At 56.8% G+C, this 16,229-nt stretch overlaps 6 protein-coding genes across 6 annotated transcripts; 2 read left to right on the forward strand and 4 right to left on the reverse strand.

Moving 5' to 3' along the window:
* Window positions 1–2,142: 2,142 nt before the first annotated feature.
* On the reverse strand, window positions 2,143–4,110 carry EHS24_006469 (uncharacterized protein; the record flags this gene model as incomplete). The annotated part of the gene is made up of 5 exons (XM_028621918.1): window positions 2,143–3,233; window positions 3,271–3,416; window positions 3,465–3,571; window positions 3,627–3,889; window positions 3,948–4,110. 5 exons carry the CDS (start codon window positions 4,108–4,110, stop codon window positions 2,143–2,145), a joined length of 1,770 nt encoding a protein of 589 aa, XP_028478370.1.
* An 884-nt stretch (window positions 4,111–4,994) lies between these two features.
* Window positions 4,995–6,477, reverse strand: EHS24_006470 (uncharacterized protein; the record flags this gene model as incomplete). Its single annotated transcript, XM_028621919.1, has 7 exons — window positions 4,995–5,170; window positions 5,267–5,329; window positions 5,467–5,729; window positions 5,777–5,898; window positions 5,947–6,138; window positions 6,296–6,349; window positions 6,412–6,477. 7 exons carry the CDS (start codon window positions 6,475–6,477, stop codon window positions 4,995–4,997), a joined length of 936 nt encoding a protein of 311 aa, XP_028478371.1.
* A 454-nt stretch (window positions 6,478–6,931) lies between these two features.
* Window positions 6,932–10,265, reverse strand: EHS24_006471 (uncharacterized protein; the record flags this gene model as incomplete). The annotated part of the gene is made up of 13 exons (XM_028621920.1): window positions 6,932–6,980; window positions 7,044–7,073; window positions 7,311–7,380; window positions 7,472–7,997; window positions 8,076–8,405; window positions 8,460–8,601; window positions 8,640–8,693; window positions 8,734–8,820; window positions 8,863–8,927; window positions 8,966–9,194; window positions 9,233–9,757; window positions 9,972–10,164; window positions 10,223–10,265. The coding sequence occupies 13 exons, from the start codon at window positions 10,263–10,265 to the stop codon at window positions 6,932–6,934; spliced, it is 2,343 nt and encodes a 780-aa protein (XP_028478372.1).
* A 1,010-nt stretch (window positions 10,266–11,275) lies between these two features.
* On the forward strand, window positions 11,276–11,869 carry EHS24_006472 (uncharacterized protein; the record flags this gene model as incomplete). Its single annotated transcript, XM_028621921.1, has 4 exons — window positions 11,276–11,350; window positions 11,408–11,631; window positions 11,687–11,740; window positions 11,809–11,869. The coding sequence occupies 4 exons, from the start codon at window positions 11,276–11,278 to the stop codon at window positions 11,867–11,869; spliced, it is 414 nt and encodes a 137-aa protein (XP_028478373.1).
* Window positions 11,870–12,639: 770 nt separating this feature from the next.
* EHS24_006473 (uncharacterized protein) lies at window positions 12,640–13,714 on the reverse strand (the record flags this gene model as incomplete). The annotated part of the gene is made up of 6 exons (XM_028621922.1): window positions 12,640–12,645; window positions 12,695–12,787; window positions 12,835–13,332; window positions 13,401–13,556; window positions 13,583–13,632; window positions 13,678–13,714. The coding sequence occupies 6 exons, from the start codon at window positions 13,712–13,714 to the stop codon at window positions 12,640–12,642; spliced, it is 840 nt and encodes a 279-aa protein (XP_028478374.1).
* A 470-nt stretch (window positions 13,715–14,184) lies between these two features.
* On the forward strand, window positions 14,185–15,510 carry EHS24_006474 (uncharacterized protein; the record flags this gene model as incomplete). The annotated part of the gene is made up of 6 exons (XM_028621923.1): window positions 14,185–14,323; window positions 14,382–14,534; window positions 14,597–14,898; window positions 14,940–15,244; window positions 15,292–15,415; window positions 15,475–15,510. 6 exons carry the CDS (start codon window positions 14,185–14,187, stop codon window positions 15,508–15,510), a joined length of 1,059 nt encoding a protein of 352 aa, XP_028478375.1.
* Between the last annotated feature and the right edge of the window lie 719 nt (window positions 15,511–16,229).

The following is a 16,229-nucleotide window of genomic DNA, read 5'->3' on the forward strand; positions in this document are numbered from 1 at the left end:
GCCAGCATTCGGCATCGCCCTCCACCCACCGAACAACCTGCAGCACCTGCTGCTGCTGCTGTCGGTGGCGTGACGCAGTTTGCATCCAGACCCGCGCCGCACATGGCACATGGCAGCCCGCAGCCCGCTTACGGCCTCTGGGCGTGCTGCTGTGGCCCGTGGCGTACGGGTGTGGCGTGCCGCGTCCTACCTGTGGCCTGTGTGGCCGGCCTGTGGATGGGAGGAGCAGGGGAGGAGCAATTCCTCCAGTTGCTCTAATTCCTCCAATTCCTCCAATTCCTCCCCATGCCTGCATGCCTGCACCGCGCACAGGTTGACGCGGAATGTAAGGAATGGCAGAATGGCAAACAGGAAAAGGGACATCTCAAACTCGGCACACAGAGAGCATGTGCCGAGAGAACGACGATGGAAAAAGACATGTTGTGCCCACACCGTGTACCGTGACAGGGTAAAGGGCTTGGACATGAGCTCTGCGCCGTCGTCGTTATTATCGCGCCGCGCGCACGGATCAGTCTGGAACCGCAATGAGGGGATGAGGGGGGGGGGGGGGGGGGGGGGGCTGGTCGTGTGGGTGGCGCACGCCCGCCATGGCCCGCCGTACATACTGTCATCAAATGCGTGTACGCGTGTCTTGGCAGCCGGTTGCAGAGTGGTCACGAAACAGACCGCGAAACCAAACACACATCGCTGCCAGTCGCGATTGGCAAGAGGGATGTCGCTCGTTCGGACAAGACCGATCCATGCTGGTGTGGCGCTTCCGGGAGAGGCGTGTGCGTGTGCGTCGTCGCCGTGGCCGTCCACTGCTGTCTGCGGCTGCGACTGCAGAAGGCGGCGTCGGTCGTGTACGCCTCGTCCGACTGCAGGCTTGGCTTCTTTCGCTTGGATCCTGGGGGGCGCGAAGGGAAGGAAGGAAGGAAGCAAGCAAGCAAGCAAGGCGAAGCAAGATGCAAGTTGCGAGTTGCGAGTTGCGAAAGGCAAGCAAGTTGAGGGAGATCAGTGCAGAGGGAAGAAGCTGGAAGATGGCTTTGGTCTCTCTCCCTCCGTTTCTGTTCTGTCGTAGAGCATGAGGAGTGCTCCGTTCTCCACGGCTCGTTGCGCTGGCTCGCGACAGAACACTCCGTGCTCCACCCATGCTTGAGTGTCTCGGTGGCCACTGGCCACTGGTTACTGAACGAGGCACTGGCGGCCGCCATGCCCCTCGTCAGCAAGGTACACCCGGTGCCGCTGTGGCTGCGCCATGATCCATGGGCGGCGGCGGTGGGTTCAGTCACCTTGGCAGCAAGTACATAGTTGCTCTTGAGGCATTTGTTTGGAATGGCTGCGTCGTGCAGCCCGAGTCAGTTGCTCTGGGGACATTTGCGATGAGTCGGACGACACTACCACTGCCACACCAGATCTCCGCTGCGATCGCTGCCACCGTCTGGCATTTGCACGCCGTACGCTTGGACACGCGAGCCACGGCAAGCACGCACAGACCAGCACGCTCATGAGGGGATCAGGTGGTCCAGCGGGCCATGAAACGGGGTGCGTCCCATGTTGACGCGTTCTGTCGTGGGGTGTGGTATGACATCGCGACGCGTCGAGCGTGCGTGTTGGGGATCAGAACCAGCTAGTCAGAGATCAGAGATCAGAGATCTGCCACCGGCCACCGTGTCACTGATCGCTGACTGCCGTACGCATTGTGTACGTGGGACTGGCGCGAGTGTACGCACGTCACGTACGACGCACTCTGGGTATGCCCGAACCCAGCTGTGTCGCACGCACAGACGGTCTGGCACTCCAACCCTGTCCACTGCCATTCAAGGGCCACCACTACGTCCTACGGCTGCAGTCACCTGGGCACCACTGCTACCAAGCTGCAAGCTACAACCTACAAGCAGTCGCCCAAGCTGCCTGCCACCTGCCGCCCGAGCCCGGACCAGACCTCTCAGCCTGACCAGCTCTAGCTCTAGCTCATGTACCACTATGGCGGTTTCCCACGTTCCATGACACCGCCGGCACGCATCACACACCATCAATGATCAGTGACATCCGACAGGCCTCTGCGCCTCTGCCCTGCTCCCCGGCCCCCACGAGTTTTGCTGCACATGGCATATCACATCTGCCTATATATCAATATGTACATTCCCTCCCCAATACCCTCTATGCAACCCTCTGGAACTTTTCTGGCGGACCACCGGCGTCCTCTGCCGGCCGGCGCACCCCCATAGCTCCCATGTTCGCTCCCCTGCCCCGTGCGAAGCCGCCGCGTCCGCGGAAGAACGGCTGGCCGCGGAAGCCGCCCCGGCCGACTGGGCGGAACGGTTGTTGTTGCTGCTGCTGCTGTTGCTGCTGTTGCTGCTGGAGCATCGCCTGGTTCGGCATACCGTTGCCCATGCCCATCATGGCGTTGCCCTGGTTCATCATGCCCATCTGGGCCATGGGGTTGGCCATGCCCATGCCGCCCATGCTGGCCATACCCCCGAGCATGAGCCCCTGGGCGGCCAGCATCTGCATCTGCAGCAAGTTGGCGTTGGTGATCTTGATGTGGGCCTGGAGCTGCGCCTTGAGCTGTGGCGGGACGAGCGGGTTGCGCAGCGTCTGCATCATGGCCTGGAGGTAGTCTGCGAGCGTGTTCATGTCGGGCAGCGGGCCGCTGAAGGGATTCTTGCCGTGCACGTCGGGCGTCGCCGCTCCCCCTTCTGGCGCCGGCGTGCCAGACCCGGCCTCGGCGGCCTTTTCGGCCTCCTCGCCCTCCTTCTTGCTCCGCTCCACCTCGCCGTCGACGTAGCCCTTGGCGCGCTCGCGCAGCTCCTCGTCGGGCTTGAGCTTGTCAAACGACGTGATCTTGCTCTCGCACGCCGGGCACTCAAAGTCGTGTTCCAGGAGGTAGCTCTGGATGCACTCTTCGCAGTACGCCTGGTCGCAGCACGGCACGCGGACGGCCTCCCACACGAGCTTTTTGCAGATACCGCACGTGAGCTCGGCGTCGACGGGCTCCTGGTCTCGCACATCGGCGCCAGTGAGGGCACGCGGCTTGGCGGCAGCGTGCTTTTGCCATTGCCGTTGGTCGGGCACGGCACGCACAAAGCCTCCGTCGGCAGTAAGCATCGCACCGCCAGACGAACCCTCGCCAGTGGTGGGGGTCTCGACAGTCTTGAGGAAACTACGCGGGATACCAGTCACACGGACAAAGCGCTTGCGGTCCTGTGCTGTTGGGTCGTCGTTGGTCGGACAGTTCTGGATCCAATGGCCTGAGACGTTAGCACAACCGAGGTTTGTTCGACTTACCCTTTTGTCCACAGCGGTAACAGATGTAGCCCACTGGAGGCTCCTTGTCGGGCGCCACGCTGAAGTCAAACTTGCTGGCTCCACCAGGTCCGGCAGGCTTCATGGGCCCGCGGCGCTGCTGGCCACCGGCGTTGAACCGAGGCAGCCTGGGATGTCAGTTGTGGCTCGCCAATCACCTAATTTACTCAACTCACGTCGATAGGTCCTCCTGCATAGCTTCCCACGTATCCTCCTGCTGTTGCAGCATGGCACGGATCCTCGCGTCCTCGTCGGCATCACCAGTAGTCACAGCCACCTGCTCCTGTTCGCGCTTGTCAGCACACACCATCTTGGCATCCACGGTCCCGCGAACCTACCTTCTTCTCAGGCTCTTTGCCGTCAAACCGCTTGGTCATACTTCCATACGTGCCCGCCTGGCCACGCGCGCCGCGGTTGAGCATGCGGTCCTTCATCGCCTCGCGCGCATGCGCCTCGATACGGTGTTCGCCCGTCAACGACATGGACGCGTCCGTGCCGACAATGTAGTTTTGCGCCGTGCCGCGGCCCTTCATGATGGCCGGGCGGCGGCGGACCGTCAGCGACGACGAGCGCGCAATCTGGTGTTCGTCGTCTTTCAATTCTGGGAAATACGTTAGCTAGAGAACAAACCGAAGAAGGAAAGGCACAGGCCGACGCACCATCGCCATTCTCGAGCACGACAATGTCAAAGTCCTTGCCGTTGCCGAGGTTGTTGCCCAGCATGACCTGGCGCTTAAAGTCAAAGACGGAGATGTGGGTGCCGTCAAACTTGACGCGCGACTCGTCGCGGCCCGCGCCCCAGCGGTAGAAGACTTGGGACATGGTGGGAGATGGGTGTCGGGAGAGAGAGGGGGAGAGGGAAGAGAGAGGGGGAGAGGGAAGAGAGGGTGGTTTGCCGACGATCGGTAGCTCTTTATGAGGGACAAGGACCGAGGAGGAGAGTCTAGGAGGCAATTAAAAGTGCCGTGGGGTATGCTTTTGATGTGTTGTAGGACAGTGGTCTCTCTTGGGTCATGCAATGACAAGGTCGAGACACAAGTTTGCCACCAGAGACAGCTGACGAAGGATCGAGCTCTCGAGCTAGCGCGGCTGGTGCACCAGCAACAAGCCCGCAGCGGACTGGAAACGGCGAGGAAGCGCGTAAAGGGGATCCACTGATTCTGGACTGTTGGGACCACTTGTGTCGTGCCAGTGGAGATGGAGGGGTGCAATGTATGAGGATGGATGTGTTGAATCAGTCGGATCGGACATCGTTGAACTGTGTTCAGATGGATGATGGAGGGAACGGAAGCAGATATCACAGGCAGCCGACGGAATCAATCCCACGTGCAATGACGAGGAAATATATATAAAAATGCTAACTTTGTAACTTTCCAACTGGCCAACTGGCCGGGGGTTCGAATCCAGGATGCGAACGTCCGGGCAATGACAAAAACGGTATTAGGAGGATGTAAGTATATTTATTTATTTATTACAACTGGCCGGCGTCCTAAATCGACAGCAAGACGGAGACGAAAAACGCTGACCAGTGTCGAGAAGAAGACTGAGCAAGCCAGCGACCTAGCGCCTATCTTTTTGTGCATGGTCAATCTCGTGCATCTCGTGATGGCGCATGAACATCTATAATCTACTGACTGCCCGCTAGCAGCTCAAGCTGGGGGCGCTACACATCATCGACACCGCCTGGGATGCCGTCACACGACTCTCTAGTGTCCATTAGCGGCACCGTTAATGTGGCCGTTGCCGTTGACCTTGGACGAGGCAGTGCCATTGCCATAGTCCTCGTCCTTGACCTTGGACTTGACAGGGCGGACAAGCGGGAGCCACGCGGACGCGTCATAGTCGTATGCGTACGGGTTGGTCTTGACCGACAGGCAGAGCTCTGTAAGTGGATGCGTCAGCAAAGCATGGGCAGAGCAGCCGTTCCAGCGGCTTGGGACAGTGGTCTACACCGCCCTCTCACATCCGCGGTACTCACCAACGCATGCGGTGAAGATGAGGAGCGCGCCATAGCTGGTCATGAGGTGCCAGTAGCCGTGGCCTGCGTGTTAGTGCCCCGATGTCAACAAAGCCCATGCGCGGCCCACGCCCAGCGGCCGGCCAGCCCGCCGGCAGACGGTCAGTCGCCATGACGCCTCCGCCGGCTATTGGGATGGCGGGGGGCTTGGGCAGACTCACCCTGTGTCAAGTGGCCCAGGTGGTGGAGACCGTGGTCCGTCAGCCAGTCGCGCACCTCGCGGATGTGGGTGCAGAAGAAGTTGTCCAGGTTCCACACAGCAAAGCCCATGACGAAGACGCCGACGCCGAGCAGCAGCGTGCGGCAGATCTTGGTACGGCGTTCGCGCGGGATCTGGTACGAGAGCCAGACGGCGCGGACAATTGAGAAGAGCATGATGCACGCAAAGGCGACCTGGTGGTAGACGGGGTTGGGCAGGCAGACGCTGGGTCTTGTCAGCTGCTGAGGACTGAAGGCGACGGTCAAGCTCACTAGGACACTGAGACGAAGATGCACCACGCAACCACAGCCAGAGGACCCGCAATGCCAAAGCGGTGCTCAAAGCCTGGGAGAGTGTCGACGACGAGGTATGAAGCGTACGAAACGACGTAGATCTGGTCACGGTGTCAGCAATGAGGTTACTCGGGTTCAGGCAAGCTCACCATGGGAAGCTCGTCCATCAGCTGCCACTCCCATCTTAGACTTGCGTGGAAGCCAAAGCTGCCGATACTGATGAGTGCGTGGCCCAGGTAGATGAGTGCGTAGCGGAGGGGGACTCCAGAGTTGTACGTCGCATACGCGCCGTACAGGCCGCCAAGCATGCCGGGGACATTGGTGAGGGTGTTAATCTGGAGCTGTGTCAGCTGGGATGCTCCACCTTACTGCACGGGGACACGCTTGGTGATCACCAGTCCTTAGCTATACATATATACGCCCCGAGGCAGGTTCGAGAGTCGTGAACCTGCCAGGCGGACTGGTCGGCATGCCCACGCGATCCTTGGCCAGACTCACAAACTCTGCAATGTAGAAGGACACGGCATAGTTGATCTCGCACCAGTCAATCGACTGCAGGTCATCAGTGTCTCTCCTTAGGTGTACTAGACCGTTCACGTCTATGTCACACCTACCGCTGTGACTGGCGACCAGTGGCCGTCGAGGTTTGCGTCGGTGAGGAGGTGGGAAAACGCGCCCATTGTATAGCCGGGCGTTGGACGTGTTCTTTTGGCTCGAGGGCTGCGCGCTGTGTGGGCGCTCTCTAGCAAAAGAACGCGCGAAGACGGAGAATGAGAGTGAAAAGGAGCGTGGAAAGGGGAGGGAGAGGGATGTGTTGAGAGAGGAGGATGCGAGACTGCGAGAAACCCAGCTCACTGCAAGACCCACACCCAGCACACCCAAGTATAGCAACGGCGGCACGCGTGCCGACGTAATCCCCGCTCTCGGTGTCCGCCGCCGAACATGGAGGAGGCTGTCGTGCCTGAGTGGTGTCCTGGATCTGCGGCGTGGGCAGCGTGCAAAAAAAGGTAAATGGGCCATTTATGCCCACCAGTCTGTCCAGCCACACACGAGAGGATGCATGCGCATCGTGTGTACGACTATACTACTGCAGCTGCTTCTGTTCAACTCCCTCCTTTCTTTCCATGTGCCAGACTACAGCTCGGCCTCAGCATCGACATTGAGGATGAGCGCCATGAAGAACCTGCAGATGAACGACGTCAGCGCTGGACGTGCACGGCCCCTTATCTCCGCGGAGAAAACAAACCGAGTGAACTCGACCATGCCATCCGGCAGCCTACGTGGGTTAGTCACAGAGTCATAGTCTTTCACCAAGGGCATGCCAATTGCAAAATGGTCATTCTATGTGGGGGGGATGCATGTACGAGAGCTAGGTGTGTACGACGACTGCTGCTGCTGTTTGCCAACTGTCACATGTCCACTTGCACCTGCATCGTCAAGGTTTAGGCAACAGCTACACTACTTCAGTACATACTTGCACACAGACGCACAAACTGTGCACCACCTGGTGTACCTGTGGCAGCTACCACTTGGGACCATGGCAGGTTCGATAGTGCGCGCCGGCCTCTCTCCACGAACTGGGTCTAAACCATTGCGTCGTTATCCGAGTCACAAATGTTCCCCTACAGCCGGCTCATGAGGGGCCACTCGAACCAAACAACCACCTCCAATCACCTGCCTCACCATGCAACGCTTGGTCCTGGTTTTCGTCAGGATACTGAATCGAGTTGCCAAAGATATGATCGAAGGTGGACATCCCGCCCTGGATATCATTCATCGGCCCGTCGAAGATGTCCCAAATGGGCATGTTGAAGTCCAAAACAGGCGGTTCCGTTGCTTCGCAGTTCTGTCCGGGTAGAATCTCAGTGGACGATAGGGAGTCGGCTTCAAGGACGGGCTGTTGAGAAAGGAGTTGCCGGTCGGGTTGCCGCGAGGCCTGGGGTGAATATGTCCGTATTGGAGCGGTGCTCCGGCAGCCACCGGACGAGTTGGGCTGACGGAGATGCCACAGGATGGTAGGGCTCGGGATGAGACCAGCTTGTAGCTGGTCGTCGGCTGCTGGGAGGCTTTCGTCAAACGAAAGCTCCAAGAGCAGTGATCCATAGAAATGAGCCGCGCTGCCACCCATTCGGCCGTCACCAAATGGCGCCATGGCGAGGCCGACGTGGCGTATCGTTTCCCGAGCAGCTTCTCCCGCCAACTTGTCCGTCAGCATACATTAACAAGCTCCACTTGCCTTGAGGTATACGACAGCGTTCCAGGAGATCATTGCGCACACCGTACGGACGATATACCTGGCGTCGGCATGCACATGGTCAAGCAGGAACTCCAGTGACCGTCGAGCCAACCTCTCCATCTTCTCCTGGTTCTTTTGTGGTGGGTGGCTCGCTGGACCTTTGCTGAGGATCAAGAGCGCGAGATGGGAGGCAACGGTCTGCATGTTGTTGTGGAAAGGTGATTCTGTCGTTAGCCGTGTTTGTTTATCGCTCTCACCAGTGTCCGTGCACCATTCTGCACGCCAAGCTTCGATCTGCGCTGAAGCACTGTCTTTCACCGCATCCGCCAAGTAGGGTTGGTCAATTTCGCCGAGCCTAGTCCTGGTGATGTTCTAACACATAAGCGGTGAGCTCACGGGTGCCGCCATCAGCGGTGAGTTACCAACCTCAATGGCCCTCAGCTCGAGGAAAGCGACAATCATACGGTCGCCGGGCGTACAAAGCGCCGTGTCCAGCAACCAGCTGCGCATCTCATCGGCACCAGAATGGTTTGGGATAAGAGGAGGTCTCCCTGAGAAGGCGGCAAGGCTACCAGTCAGCTCCGCAAGTTACGTTCGTTTCCCCACCTGCGATCATGGACATAGAGTAAGGCCCAGGTGCGAATGAGATCGCGATGTCGCCTGCATGTCAGCTCACACTCCAGAAACGGAAACTAAGCACCTCTTCTGCATCTCATCGCCGGGGATTTCCAGTGGGAGACGCGGGAACCCAAGTTCGGTCGCCATGTTCACGGCCATGGTCAAGAATCTGGGACGATCAACATGTCTCCCTTGTACAAACTCCACCCACGTTCGTGATCGGTCATCGATGTTCCGCTTCGGGAAGTGCGGCCACAGGTACAATATCATTAGGGCCTTGGTACTCAGCATCACACTGTGGGCTTGGGACTTACAACCACCAGTTCGGGACTTTGGGCGGTGGAGGAGAAAGCAATGTGGAACAGACGCTCGGCATGGAGGTATAACGCAGCGGAGACCTTTTCGTTGTCCGTCATCTGCACTGTGTGCGCCGATGCTGCCAGAATGCCTGTGAGGAGAAGCGCCGAGTGGCTCCGCAGATACGCGATGGTGTGGATCTTCGGGTCCATGAATCCCACTTGAGGCTGCAAACGTTGAAAGAAGCTGCTTGTGTCAGCATTCAGCGATATGCTGTGGCCCACCCTTGAATCAGCTTCTCGGCAGTGGTTTCATTGACCAGTCCAATGGTGATGGGGTCAAGATTTGGAGCGACGTCACGTTTGATAGCCATCGATCCATAACGAAAGTATTGGCGCTTCTGCAGCGCCGCCTGTTGCAACTGAGAACGGGTCCAACCCGGCGCGATGATAACGGCAGGAGACGTGGCGTTGTTGGACCTGTCGTGACCTGTCTGGGGCCAGTCATCGCTATTCAGGTCGGCGTCGTCCTCATTCCACTCCTTGTCACGCAAACGGGAGCCTAAATCACTGAGCAATCCGAGTGGATGAGGCCCATCCCGTAGGTAATGGTCATCGGGCTCGGGGCTCTGCGCAGCGCTTTCCATTGGCAGGCTCAGTTGAAGCCGAGAGGCGACCGGGTCTTCCAGATCTGTGGGGGATATGTCCGGCGCTGCAGCGAACAGGGCGGCATCCGGCTCAGGTGATGCTGTGCTCGGTTGCGCATCCAGAGCCGCCGAGGCCACCGGAGAGTTCTGCTTCCATTTCTTGCTGTAGGTGTCAATCAGCCGGCCCACGTCCGCGTTAGGCACGTACTTCTTGCTCCCCCGAAGTCTACCGCGTTTGCATTTCTGGACCTCGCAGGATAGTCCACGCTCATTACATCGGTCGCAAGGAGCCGCAGATGTGGGGTCACGAAGGCATCGTATCTTGAGACCTCGGCAACTAGGCCGTCAGCCGCCTGACAGTGACAAGACTTACCCACCGAATACAGGCTGTGGAAAGCCGGACTCTCTTTGGACTAGTCGGCTGCTCGGTTGTCGCGGCAGCTGTCGGCGCAGGCCGTGCACTAGGCTGTTGTTTTCCGGGAACGGACAATGTGCCCGGCGATGTGAGCGGTGCCGTACCGAAAAGTGAACGGAGCTGCTCCATTCCTTCGGTCAACTCGGAAAACCGGCCTACAATCCAAGTCAGACAGCCGTGCAGCAGTGGAGGGCATACCCTGCATGTACTCACGTTTGGCGGCTTCCAAAGACAAAGTGTTTACCGTGCTCGCCATGGTGTCACACGAGGATCGATCGGAAAGGGAATCAAGAAAACATCAAACCAGTGGCTCCTCCCAAAGACGTCTGTTAGTAAGGCCGACAACCCTCCTGGGTGGAGGCGGTGGTGGTGCCTGACATTGAGCCCCACGGGGGGAGGCAACGGGATCTATATTATTTACATAGCCGTTCAATTCACCCGGCGCGGTTTTCTATATTTTTGTTGCTCCCAATGTTTACAAGGTCATTTCTGCCCATTCCGTACCCATGCGGCAGCCTTCCGATCTCGACAGTTCTCTACTTGCTTTCCGTTATTGACGCAGGCAACATAGTATGTGGTCGCCTGGATCCCCCCACTTGTACATAGGTCCTGACAGTCCAATCAGTGGCCTGAGTTGGAGGGACATAGATGGCAGGGCTATTGTTGACTTGCCTCGTGTGGTGTCTCACCATGACTTGTATCCGTCTAGCCAAGCAACTGTAAGCCCGTTGTCTATCCATCTTTGAAGCATTTTACTGTCTCAGATAGCCTTCATACGGGCATTGTCGCAGCTTGCTCAATGTGAAAAGGGCGACCTGCTCGTGACCTGCTGCAATGGAAGTCGCGCATCAATTGGGCCTTCCGTATGAATTTGCCAAACCTGTTGGCTGTGGCCACCACATCTCCTAATCACGACACCCACCCTCTCAGCATCGTTACATATCATTGGGAAGGGACGAGCACCTTCAAGCACCGGCCGCAACCCCGACGGAGGGCCCGATACCAGCAGCAGACAGATGAAGGTGGCAGGGTCCGTGCATCAGCCTTGAAATCCGAACCCCGCATTGTTGACAAAGCCGGCAACCTGAATTGGACGGACTCGGCTATATTGACCTCTCTGCCGCCCGTGGCAGTTGAAGGTAGGCAAGGCAGCTTCACCGCCGGCGAAGGGTATCTAGGTGGCACAGTATGCACTCCCCTGACACACAAAAAGGCTGCTCGACCATGAGTTGTCACACCATACCCACTCTACTTCGACCAGCCACAATGTCCTCCTTCATCCAACACACCGAGGCCTACGAGAGCGGCATGAAGAACCGCCGTGAGGTCATGGGCGACTCCGTGGGTTCATACGATAATCAATCACCGAGTTTGGGTAACTGACGCTGAGGCCTGTAGTATGTTGACGCGTCTCTGTCGAAAGGAGCTTCTGAGTTTGCTTCTCTCGGTCAGCAAGATGCCACGGAATTCGCCTGGCACAATGTGTGGTCCCGATCTGGTCTCGACAGAAAGCAGCGCAGCTTGATCTGTCTGACGCTGTTGACCGTCCTGGGCAAAGAGAAGGAGTTGGCAGGCCACGTTAGGGGCGCAATCAACAATGGTCTGACCCCCAATGAGCTCAGGTGAGTCACAGATACCTATATACTTTCCTTAACACCATTCTGACTCACACCGCAGGGAGGTCTTCCATCAACTCATGGTCTACTGTGGCGTTCCAATTGGTCTTGAAGGGTACGTGTGCGCTGGTGTGCGAAACCACCGGCTCATGTCTGCGAGCGGCTGACGATGTCATCTCACAGCTTCCGTATCGCTGATGCCGTCCTTGACCAACTCCAAAAGGAGGGCAAGCTGCAGGCGTAACATTCTGTGCCCAAGCCAGCACACTGCAGGAGGCAGAGGAGGCAGGGTATTGAGCTTACATACCAAGTCATGTATGCAATGCATGGTCATCGTATTGGGCAGGCGGTACTTCCCAACGTATCGAGTACATAGAATGCATACCGTGAGCGAAACAGAAGCCGGCCACGCAGAGTCAGGGTTGCCCGACGACGCCAGTTGTTGAACGCTTCCCGGTTGTTGCCCTCCAGCATATCCTGTATCCATTCCTGCTGCCTATTTGTGAGACTCCATACTAGCGCCCAGTTCTTATATCAGCGCTTATACAGCTCTCTTACCGTTTTCTAGCTAATGAATGATCTCCAGTCTACCATATACATTATCTCAAACAATACAACCGTGGACCCCTGTCTCTTACAGTGCACCTCCCGCAACCTATATACATCATGGCTGAGATAAAACCTGGTGCATCGTCTGTCAATCTTTCTCGGCTACATAGCATATGAAGCTTTACAATAAGTAGTGGCTGCACACGGTTAATGTCCTGTCGACAAGTTTAGTCGTCAAACACTGTTGCCACAAGAACACCTGCACATGCCCCACTACCGGTCTCAGCAAAAGCATGGTGACCGCCAGGTAGGGGATACCGACTTTGCCAGTTATGACAATAAGACCAAAGCAAGTGTACAACTAAGCTCCCTGCTGCCACTCTTCATCGCCGCCCAAGAGTCTGAACACCACCCGCGCGTCTCTACCTGTGCAACGAGGGTCTTGCGACGCATCGGTGAAAGCCTTCAAACCTACTGGAGCCAAGTACAGCTTTGCTCCACAAGTGGCGGCTGCCCCGACCGCGAGGTTGTAGTCTTTCAGCATAAGCTCCACCTTGAATCCAGGCTCGTAGTTGTTTGACGCCGGCGCCTTGGGAACGACACCGGGAACGGGCTATGGTGGTCAGCTGAAATTGAACCATTAAAGCCGGACACACTCACGTTGCAACTCTGGTTCACCCAGCTACCTCCAGTGCTGACGGCGACCACGTCGGAGAGGGTCTTCGGGTTGAGACCCAACTTCATGCCCAGGTTCATGCCTTCGGCAGTAGCGATGGCAATGTTGCCTGAAATGTAGTTGTTGCACAGCTTGGCGGCCAAACCGAGGGTGGGTGCACCGCAAGCAAAGACCTTGTTTCCCATGGTTTGTAGAATCGGGAGAATCTCATTGTGACGAGGATGATCAGGGGATGTGCCGAGCATGAAAGTGATAGTGCCTTCAAGGGCCCCCACAGTCCCACCAGAGACTGGGGCGTCGAAGAAGTCTGCTCCCCGTTCGGCAACAGCCCTGGCAACAGTCTGTGAGGTGGATACGTCGATGGTGCTGCAATCAATAAACAGTTTGCCGGAAATGTCTGTAACCGACAAGGCCCCGTTGTTGGTCTGCGAGAATACTTGCAGGACGTGCTTTCCTTCCGGAACAATGGTGAAAATCACATCCTGGTGGCTGTTAGCAGTCGCAGACGATTCCGGAGATCAACATGGGGGACCTGGTTTTGGGTACTCACAGAGTTTTGGACCACTTCTGCTACGCTCATGCACTTGACGATGTGGCCGTTGGCAGGCTCAGATTCTGCCGCAAGCTGGTCCGCCCTCGTCGATGCAATGTCGTAAACGTACAGCTTGATCGTTGGGGACGATTTGGCCCGGAGATTCTTGGCCATCTGCTACGTGTCAGCACAAGCTGCACGCTCAATGTGCTGCTACCACTCGCCCAGTAGCCCATGGCGCCCAAGCCGACTAAATTTCCCGTCAGCGAATGGGGATCTTCATCGTCATACCCACCAAATCCGTATGAATGGTGAACACCCAGAGAAACCATTGTGTAATATGCTAGAAAGATTGAGCTAGTCGGTAGGCGTGGAAGTCAGAATCGTTCATCTGTATTTATGGCCGGTACACACAGTCACCTCTTATCGAGCAGTCGGGCATGTCGGATTACACCGAACTCTACATTGCCGATGTCATGACACCCGAGTGCTTCGCCGAGTGGCGGAATCTCCGTCCTTCGGTCTTGTCCGGCTGACGGACTGTTCCTTCACCGTCCTGCTCTAGTGCCAGCAACATTGCAGCAAACCATTTAGAAGGCCGTTCGCCGTCACACGTATGTGTCCCTGGCATTTCGGTGCTCCAGTGTGCCGACCCGGACTGACTGAGCAATCTAGAAAGCCGATCGCGCCTCCGGGACAACACTCACTCTAGACTTAACATAAACATCGTCCCCTGGTCGTTGGTTCCCCACTCAGGCTACACGTACACGCTCAGTCTACCCAAGTGATCATATCTACCAACATGAGTCTCAGCATTCCTCCCACCATGAAGGCACTCGTTATCAAGGCCCCTTTCAAGATCGCAGTCGAGGAACGACCCACTCCTCGCATCGTGGACGCCAATGACGCCATTGTCCGGGTGCACCAGTCTGGACTATGCGGTACGTTGTAGGAAACTTCCCCTACTACTGGAAAGCACTTCACTAACACGTTCTGTAGGGTCCGATTTGCATTGGTATCGCGGCCATCAGCCGTCGTCTTACAATTTCATTCTAGGCCATGAAGTAATCGGCGAGGTCGCAGAGGTCGGCTCTGCCGTCAAAAAGTTCAAGCCGGGGGATTTGGTCCTGGCTGCCTTTTCCACCAGCTGTGGTGAGTACCAGTTAACATATGATAAACATTGAGGCACTGGAGGCTGACGCAGGAAACCTCAGGCGAGTGCTTCTACTGTAGTCAACAACACTCTGCACGCTGTGTTCACTCACAGAATTTCGGCACTCCAATGCTGGACGGCGCGCAAGCAGAGTACTTCAGGCTCCCCCAGGCAGATACGACCCTGTTCCATGCCCCGGTAGACATTCCTAAGGACAAACTCGTTCTCCTTACGGACATTCTCCCCACTGGTTATCAAGTTGCCTACAATGCCAAGACCTTGCTGTCCTCCGATGTTCCGGAAACAGCTGCCAACGCAATCCAACAACAAAGTGGAGTCTGTGTGGTGATCGGCTGTGGTCCAGTGAGTCATTCAGTCGTGAATGAGGTTGACCTCCTCTATAGGTGGGATTATGTGCCATATCGGCCGCGTGTACTTTGTTCGAGACCGTGTTCGCGACCGATATCGCTCCACACAGACTTGAATCGGCTTCCCGTCATGGCGCGATTGCCCTCCCCCTCGAACAGCTGAAACAGAAGTTGATGGAAGTCACCGAGGGCCGAGGAGCTGATGCGTGTCTGGAAGTTGTCGGCCACTCCTCCGCCCTGCAAACTGCTCTGGACCTTGTCAGGCCATACGGTGCAATCAGTAGCTGTGGTGTCCATACTCAGGTGGCACCGCTGGCTGGATCCCAGCTCTACGGCAAAAAGTAAGTGGCAATCATCATGTCCGAACTCTGACGGGTTTCAGTGTTAGAATGATGTTCGGCCGTTGCTCGGTCAACAAGTACATGGAGCCAGCACTCGCTCTTCTCAGAGAAAATCAAGCACTGTTCTCATCTTTCGTGGAGCACAAGATACCTCTCTCACAGGCTGAAGAGGTGTGTTTCGGCCTGGCGGCAAAACTGACCTTTTCCAGTATTATGTTCTCTTTGAACAGAACAAAGTGGCCAAGACGGTATTTGACTTTGAATGATAGACCATCATCTACATCGTAGCTGTGAACCCAAACGTCTTCTTTTTTTCCTTAGCTGCGCAATGCATGTGAAGTTGCATTAACTGACGTGAGCGGAGGGTGCACTTGCAGTGCTTGTCTGAGAATGGGTTGTAATTGGAACGAGTTGCAAGAACGATGCTCTGCGGAACTGGGTACGAATTACCCGGACCCTGTGGGCATCCGAGCGTCCGAGCGTTCGAGCATGTGCACAGTAACAGTGTGAAGAGGCAAATCAGTCTCGACTCGTAGGAAAAGGTGAAGACACCTAAGGTTGCGTGCAGTCTTGACAACTCGTTGTCCACTGCCGTCTGCGTCTTATTTTCCATCTCGTCACAGTCCACTTCAGTGCGACCAGATGGATGGCATCACCATGCGGAGCCCCCCATGCAGTGCGTCACACTCGGCCGCGGGGCCCTCACTGTACACTGTCAGACGCCTCTGGGTCAACCCCCCCCTAATCCCTTTCCCGGTGCGACAGAACACAGACAGTAGCCAACAGTCACGTGCATAGGAAGGAACGTTCTCATCTGGCTCAGCTTCGATGCCTAGGCTAGCTGCATTGCGTCTGGCATATACGAACCCTGTCTGCTGTCGAACAGCTACCGGCACCCTTCGTCGAACGGTGGGGGAAGAATGTCAAGAAGCACTGTAATTCAACCTATGGACAGGGGATGTGCAGATGGAGATGGATGTGGGTC

The sequence above is a fragment of the Apiotrichum porosum genome (genome assembly GCF_003942205.1).
Source record: "Apiotrichum porosum strain DSM 27194 chromosome Unknown scaffold_3, whole genome shotgun sequence".
Taxonomy (NCBI): Eukaryota; Fungi; Basidiomycota; class Tremellomycetes; order Trichosporonales; family Trichosporonaceae; genus Apiotrichum; species Apiotrichum porosum.